The sequence below is a fragment of the Ptychodera flava genome, chromosome 11 (assembly GCF_041260155.1).
Source record: "Ptychodera flava strain L36383 chromosome 11, AS_Pfla_20210202, whole genome shotgun sequence".
NCBI classification, from domain to species: domain Eukaryota; kingdom Metazoa; phylum Hemichordata; class Enteropneusta; family Ptychoderidae; genus Ptychodera; species Ptychodera flava.
The window spans coordinates 10233936-10242898 of NC_091938.1; the positions used below are offsets into that span (position 1 = coordinate 10233936).

At 37.8% G+C, this 8963-nt stretch overlaps 1 protein-coding gene across 1 annotated transcript; it reads left to right on the forward strand.

The window, feature by feature from the left end:
- The first annotated feature begins 7012 nt into the window (after positions 1–7012).
- On the forward strand, positions 7013–8665 carry LOC139144332 (uncharacterized). Its single transcript, XM_070715034.1, has one exon. The coding sequence runs from the start codon at positions 7013–7015 to the stop codon at positions 8663–8665; it is 1653 nt and encodes a 550-aa protein (XP_070571135.1).
- Positions 8666–8963: the final 298 nt, after the last annotated feature.

The following is an 8963-nucleotide window of genomic DNA, read 5'->3' on the forward strand; positions in this document are numbered from 1 at the left end:
GTCGACATGGGAGCAGATTTATACCAGACAGGTCGTACATATTTCTCTTGTACCAGGTAGTGTCGAAAGTTACAGAAAAGACACCAGTTCCCTAACTGCAAGATCTCCTCTTATTGTAAGTATGGTGTGATAATCATAAAAACAATCACTAATAACAAGAATATTTATGCCTAAAGTTTACATTTCAGGAGAGTAATAGCATTTTAATTATTGGACATTTATATACAAATTTTACCGATGACATTCTTATACTAATACGCTTCCTAGCGCACCACTTTAATCTTTATCAGTTCATTTTGTCACACCTTAACTGCGCGGAGCTGGAGAAATAGGAGACTTGATGTACGCATGTGCATTTTTGAAGCGACGTTGGCGACGTTAGGTGAAACTTAATAAGGTGTTTAAGGTCACCTATTGAAAGTTGCCTGACATCTACTTGCCAAATAAAATTTTCATATTTCCCTTTTATCGCTACAAGTACGTGCCTTTATTGCCTCTCTGGGACAGAGAACAAACAGTAGTTTGCTTGCTTTATTGTAAAGTTCATGCAGAAAAATAAAAAGGTAATTAATTCTTATCTGTTATATCTGTACAAGGACGATTTTCTACATGTGTGTTTACAGAAGGATATCAGAAAAGGATCTTCCGGGGGCCGTTGAACGGAAGTTTGCAGTTTAATGCCATTCCTACTGTGTCTGCACTAACTTGACAAATTTGAATTTACTTTTTACTCGACTTTATCATTCTGAGCAAGATGATTTTGTAATGACCTTAACTTTAACATTACAGAACCTTATCACTGGATTCTACGCTGATATTTCTAAATTTACGCCGAGTGCTGTTACAGATATACACAACCATTTACGTGATTACAAAATTGATGCCGAAAGGTAGAACTGTATTTTAGAGCATTTGCTTCAAGGGTACTTAAATACTGAAGAAAAAAGTAATATTTCTCATGGCCTATTGGACGCACTTTTTGAAGCATAAGAGTGGACGACCTGAGCGTGATGCCTTTTCAAGTTTACAATGCTTACAAAGTCGCAAAAAGACGGCCAAGAGAAAAGACTAGGTGAAGTCGACTGACATGTCATTTTATTTTGAGCCCTTAAATTGCAGAGGCTGGCAAACGGTTATTTTTTCTTTCAACTAGGACTTTTTGTTCGTCACCGGAAATTATGCTGCATGTTGCGCATGCCAGTTATTTCTCAATGAAATTTCCATTAAACAGCAGGTGTGGCGCGGATTCTCGAACAAATCTCGGCTCACAGTAAAACGCGCCATGGGGCATTTTGAGGAATCTTGTCGAATAAATTGTATCGTTCAAGGGCTGGTAAAACTTCATTTAACGATTTTATTCTCGCGAGAACCACATATAAACTTTTTTACTTTGCTTTAAACTGACCATAATGCTGTCGCATGATCCCTGACCTTCTGGACAGGATAAATGTGACATAATCGATTCAAAATGTGACACCTTCTTTTTAAAGGTGAATATTTAAGAGTTTACGTCCTTACCGTTAGTGGAATATTGAGAATGGAAATAACACGCGATTGTGATTTTAGAATGATCCAACCAAGGTTACGTACGCCAATTTAAGCATCAAGGTCAGTGCTTTGAACCAATTTTCTGAAAGATGCGGGACTTTGAATATGGCAATGAACCTTGGCTACGAAAGTGCAATTAGATTGCATGCACTTGTGAACATCAGGAAGAAAACTATAATTTGTGGTAGTTTTAGAAGGTAAAACATAAAACCGGGAAACAAGATAACAAACACATTAATTGTGACTGCTGTCTGAGATTGTAATGAGTTGTCAGTATGATCATCCGTCTTACGACTTATCTCTTGGCGGCGAATTACATGAAATGTAATTCCATCTTTCACGATTGCGACCTTTGTTGTACAGTCACTATTTTTGTCAACATTGTCTACATGATGCATCAAAGCTTTTAATCCTATTTTCTATCCTTAAAAGATAACAACAGTAAGAAATACGATGGTAGATTATAACCTCCAGGTATTGATAAATTGCATCATTTTTTCACCAGACGTCTCATTCATATTAGACACAGGATTGGTTTGCTGATTCCCCGTAGAATCACCTCAGCATAGTCTGGGTCGATATGCAATAACCTTGCGTAATCATTTTAGGTAGCAGATCAGTGAACTCGGCGATATTGTACAATAATCGGAATGTGGAGTTGTTTTTCGCTTCAAGGGTTAGGTCGGTTGGTTGAGTTTCGCAAGGCATATCAAGTTTGCCTTACCTCCAAGAATCTTCTTCACAATCGGACGACCACTTAATAGACAACACACTGTGACTCACTTCTACATATACTTTCCAAAGCAAGATACATGCAAATGAACTTAACTCTAGACTGTTAAGTGGTTTGAGATGGTAATGTAAGGTTCACGCTAAAATGTCGATAGGCTAAATACTAAATTTACGTGGCTACGCATTCTCAAAATACAAAAGTCAGCACAAGATTTAATATTCAATTCGGTAAATCAGCAAACCTCTCAATAAGGATATAATACCCTTCGAGAATTGGTAATTTCAAACGATCTGTACTAACTGAGTTACTTCAGAATGCTGCAGAAATGTGTTTTTAGCGACAATGCTGGCAATATTATTAAACAAATTTGAGGGAATGCCTGTTGTACACGAACTACATGCAATGACGAGATAAACGTTTCACAGATGATTGCAAAAATGCACTCCCAATTCCAACCTTGAAACAATGGATAGCAATTTATTGTAAGTGACACCGTCCCCGCCTGTAATTAGGTGATTTGATTATACACAATTGAATTTCCCTTTCCTGGCGACGTTATCATTGTTCAATTAGGTTGTCAATACCTTGTCATCCCACAATTACGTCTATTTAGGTGTTTGAAGTTTGACATTATACTTAAGACAAACAATGTAATGTTTTACCAAGCAGCCTATGGGTGTACCTCATACGCAAAAATTTAAGACTGTGAAAGGACATCGCTGTATATTTGTTATTGTTAGTCAATAATTCCCTAAATACATGTATCAGTCTCGCTTTTATTACTTAACAAATCAACTGGAATATGTGGATTGTTTTTCAATATAAAAGGCAGTGTAGAAAACAGCAGACAGGAAGATATGTAATATAAAGAGTCCAACTTAATATCAAAATGGGCACCCTGAAGCTCAATGGAACCTTTAATGTTGCAAGTAAACTTTTAGAGACATAAATATCATATTACTCTTTCCCAAAAAGAGCTGTTGTGCCGACAGATAAATGGGGTATTATACGTCTGAAATGACGGCAACTATCATCCTTTTGGACCCAAAAACCAACTCGTCTAGCAGCCTTAGTCAATGCTTGACAAGAATATTTCTATCGGAATGAGATGTAAATCTACGTTTCAATGTTGATAGATACCTCGTTCACTCTCTTTAACATACCTGTTTTAAAGTTAACAGCTGTTGAGATAGGCGCCTGCACCTGAGTACCTGAAAAGACATTAGAAAGACAGCAATGGCAAGCAGCCCTTATTTGTTTTCGACAAGGTAGCAGTGCTGAGCCTCTAACATAATATCTTCTAGTTAAAAGGGCAAAACTTATAGTATGCTTCGCTTCTATTTTAAATAGGAGCGCCTACACGTCAGAATAGAAAAAAACACACACAAGGAGCTTTGCATCGCTTTAAACCTATAACGGCGTGCAGAACCAAACATTTTGAACTAGGAAATCCGATATTATTGTCCCCTGACATAGACTACAACATGTCTAGACTATTCGAGGGAAAATTCAACTTTTCACCGGTCTGGGAACTTGTTCAAAATGAACAAATTATCTTGATCAACATTCGAGTGACCATACAGCCAAAGATGTTCGCCAACAAAATCTAATATATATTTCAATGCGATCTACTGGATGAAGATCATGGCTTAGCATTAGTCAAATATACGCGATGCTTTAAGAAAGACTTATGGAGATGTGCTTTTCTATGATAGGGGGCATTTGTGACGCTATACATTGGCTGGATTTAGCTCCTGAACAAATTACAAAGTTATATAGGCAAGGAACGGCGCCATCTTATCAGATTAAGATATGTACAAGAACCGGAGTGCTACTAAACAGACGAAAGTACCGGAAAAGACGAATTTTTCCGATTTCTACACTAATTAAGACAAAGTAAGGTCATTCACAATAGCCTTCGGCAATTGGGAAAACAAAACAGGCAAATCAATCGGTGACTAAATCAAAATAAGTTAAATGTGATTGGGAATAACCAAAGACTACAGAATACATTGATAAAGTTTGTATTACATCGCGAAGAACGCCTTTCAAGGACATTGATGTCACCATACATAATCTTTGGCTCTGCGGAGTACTATAAGAGTACTATAGGTCTCTGAGTACTTTGGTCAGCAAATATAACACAACCTATCGAACTAATATAACTCGTTTGGTGTCTGTCTGTCTCGTCTCTGTCTGTCTGTCTTTGTGCCTGTGTCTGTGTGTCTGTTGTGCGTTTGGTGTATTGTAGAATAAACCAAAGGTTTGTTGAGCTGAGTGACATAAACGAAGTTCAATACTGGATACTTCAACTGCGATAGAGATCTTCGCAAGGGATGACCTCTTATGTCTCTGTTTGGAAATTTTTAAGCAAAGTAAAAAGCAAAATATGGGTATACGATGTGAGTGCAAATACGTTGCATTGAAACATATTCTCAAATGTTTTTCTCTGACAGAAGACTACTGCTACTTGTTCTTCGACATGCAGAAGGGTTGCACTTCCGGTCAGGCCTTAACGCAAAACAACAAGTTAAACACAACTATACATAATCTAGACTTGGAAAAAGATAAATTAGAGACATGTTATTGTTCATATACAAAAATAATAGCGCCACTGACTGATAATTGGGAACTCTATCTCACAAGCTCTGTAAACCTTAATTACAGTTACAAATTGAACATCAACAAATATAAAATAAAAACTCGGTTATGATCTTTTCATCACGCAATGTAGTATAGTACCTTTCTTGCCACTGTTGAATGTGTTTATTAATAATTACTACAAATTTCGAAATAGTGGAACATTTCGAGAAGATAGGAACAAGTTCGTTTGGTGTACACATGTACATTTCATGACGATTACATGAACATTCTATTGTCGTACAAATAAGTACTGTCAGAGCCTCTGAAGTAGAGGGGGCTGTTTATTGCACGGACTTCTACTAACGGTACAAATGGAGGCCGTGGACCAAATGTTTATCTGCGTACAACACACATCAATTTCTGTAAGATATGTTGTTTTGAATCATTGATATAGAACTTTAGTTTGCTTATGCTAAATGTCATTGATATGGTTATGGATGATGCAAAATCAGCAGTCTTTCCTGTATGATTGGTAAATTGACTGCCCTTTCTGGTATCAGTGTTTGCCTCTTCCAAGAAGAGAGCCCCTGTTATGTAACAGTCTTTACGAGACAGTCTTTCTATTGATGCTACGTCGGGTCTGTGTAAAAAATGAAAATGAATCAGAACCTCAACGGTGTTCTTGACCTTTCAATTTCTTGAAAAAAAAAACGATTTTCATCAAACTATTCCTAAAATATTCTTACTATTTGAACAACACTAACATATACAAGTGCACCATTACCGATAAAAAATATCATTTATCGTATAATGTCCTGGATTTTACCAGGATTTACATTAAAATGTACTTTCCTCAGTCACAATCGCAGACTCAATAAATCTTATTTATAATATTAATTAAGATAACCATAAACTGTTCGCTATCTCTCTGTCATGAAGTTGGATTATTGTGTAATGCCAGTGAATGTTTATACAAATATTAATCAATGTTTGATTGTACCAGGTGTATAAGTAATACTTTGGCAACTTATGATTATCTTAAAAACCCAAAAGCTTCTTAAGGTAAACACCTGGTAATATTTTAATCCTTTAATTAAGGTGCATTGTTTCATGATTTCTTAGAAGTTGATCTGATGATCAGCTTAGATAATTGCAAGCTGCTTAATGATGTTATCGCAATCTTTTAATTATACAACTTAGAAGACAAAAGAAGCCAAAGAGATTCTACTAGAATGTAATGTTAATGTTTAACTTATACAATGATATTTGAATATTTTGTATCTCTGACGAATCCATGGCAATTATTGTGTCATATGACTATGGCTAGCCAATTAGACTAGCCTTTGAACTTATTAGGAGATGCTTCTGTGTTTTGGCATTATAAATTTAGTAGTTTTCTGTGGAATTGTTAGATCTCTGTTAGACGCAAGTGCGGCGTAATAAACAAGTCTCCTTCTCAAGAAGTACTGTCTCTGCATGAGTCTGTGTGTGCTGCTGTGTGTTAAAGTTACGTCCAAGTCCAGCCTGAGCTACAAGTCCGACAGAGTTAGTAGAAGTCCCGACTTCTGACTTCGTTACATGGTGGCAGCGGTGGGATCCTCTACTAAGCTACTCAGCACCTGAGCTCATCGAAAGCAGTGGGTCTCATAACAGAAGAGCAGCTGGAAGAACAGCACAGAGGAACTGGGAGGAGACAGCTTGAGAAGTAAGTCAGCACGATTGGTAGTATTTGACAGAGGTGAAGTAAACCTGCTGTATCAGACTACAGAAGCTGACAGGAAGGACGCTTGGAGAAGTGTTGGAAATCAGCGTGATTGGTAGTATTCGACAGAGGTGAAGAGGGCCTGCTGTATCAGACTACAGAAGCTGAAAGGACAGACACTCGGAGAAGTGTTGGAAGTCAGCGTGATTGGTAGTATTCGACAGAGGTGAAGAGGACCTGCTGTATCAGACTACAGAAGCTGACAGGAAGGACGCCTGGAGAAGTGCTGGGAACAGAACCGTTGGTGAAACTCAGCACAAGTGGCATGGCAAGAGGTTGTGGTGAAGATCAAAGTCGAAGAACCAGAAGCGGTGAGTGATCACATATAGAGTCAGTAAGAGATTTTGACGTGTGATTTATTGCTTGTATTGTTAAATTGTGGGAAAATGTCTATGGCCTTCAGAAGTAGTACAGCTAATGTTTCAGCTGACAGGGATGAAAGTACAAGGACAGAAACACTAGAAGACCAAACTAGTAGCCCAAAACTTACAGCTGACCAACTATTTCAATTGGAATTGAAAAAGTTAGAGATAGAAGAAAAGCGGGCTCTGAGGGAATGGGAGAGGGAAGAAAAGGCAGCACAAAGGGAACATGAAAGGCATATGGCAGAACGCACTGAGACTAGGTTTGTCAATTTGCCAGCTCAACGTATAGATAGTAATATCAAAATATTACCTCTCGATGAGAAGGATGATATTGATGTGTATTTACGTACATTTGAACAAATAGCTAGGACGAGTATGTGGGCTGAAGATACTTGGGTGGTTAGATTAGCCCCATCCTTGACTGGGAAAGCCAGGGAGGCATACATTGGGTTATCCCCAGACGATGCTACAAATTATCCAAAACTGAAAGAGGCCATATATAAGCGATATGAATTGAATGCAGAAGCCTATAGGCTTAAATTTAGAACACTGTATCCCATGTCCCAAGAGACATACACAGAATGGGGAACAAAATTAAGGGCCATAAGTAATCGTTGGTTGGAAATAGAAGAAGTTAAAAGCTTAGATAATTTGAAAGGAGTTCTGCTGAATGAACAAATTTATGCTATGCTACCTAAAGATCTGTGCCTCTGGATAAAAGACAAAAAGCCAGCATCAGTTCAGGAAGTTCTTGGCCTTGCTGACGATTATGTTACAAATAGAGGAGGCATCAAACTAAATTCTAAGCCTGAAACCAGTTCTTATAAACAGGGTTTGAAATTCAGCAACCAAAATAGTTATTTGGAACCAAAAGTGGGAGAGAGGGATAATTGCCAGGATAATGGAAATTTCTCTGGTAAGTGTTTTAACTGTGGGAAAACTGGGCATAAATCGGTACAGTGCCCCGATAAAACTACTAGAGCTGAAGCAAAACCTGTCCTAATGTGTAAAGATTCTAATGCCAATGGTAAGGTCCAGCTTAGCCCGTACGAAACATTTGGTACAATAAATGGACAGAAAGTTCGAATCTTACGTGATACCGGCTGCACCCCGACAATTGTTAATAAAAAATTTGTAACCCCTGAATCTTATACAGGTAACTCAGTTCCAATCAGTGGAATTGATCGTATTCCCAGGGAATATCCATTAGCTAGAGTTTTCTTGGACTGTGAATACTTTTCAGGTTGGATATGTGTAGCTGTTCACTCAAAGTTAGGGAGGGATATTTTGTTGGGCAACGAGATGGGTAGTGCATGGGATGACTATTTCTGCGCTCAACATACAAGAAACATACAGGATACAAATGAAGCTTTAATAGTTACACCTAGCAGGGAAAAGAGGCCAGATGAACAAGCTAAACAGAAAGAACAAGATATAAAAAGCACCAGAGTCAAGAGTATACAAATTATAGATGATCAGGAGATAAAAGAGGAAGTTCCTTTGAATACACATAAAATAAGCTCAACAGCTGTCACTAACTGTCAGAAGACAGCACATGCTCACAAAGGAGATAGAGCCCCACGTAATATACTCCCAACTATCGATGCCCACTTCAGTAGAATATGCATGGATATTTTAGGTCCCCTTCCCGGAGACGAGTCAGGGAATGGCTAGAGAAAATGAAAGATAATTACAGCCATTTGTTACCCTTCAGTGTTCAGCACAGGCAAGGAGTTTACAATAAGAATGCAGATGCATTGTCAAGAATATAAGTGATGTTTAGCTACAAGAAGTTAGTAGATACATGTATTAGTCTGTTCTTTTTTTTCTTTTTACTAGAATTTTGTGACACACGTCAATCTCCTTGTTGATCTATTTGTGGTTCACTCATGTGTTGTACCATGGTTGAGTGTAATAACTTTCAAATGTGTACAAGTTTACTTTTAGAGACAGTAGCGGTGGACGATGCCTG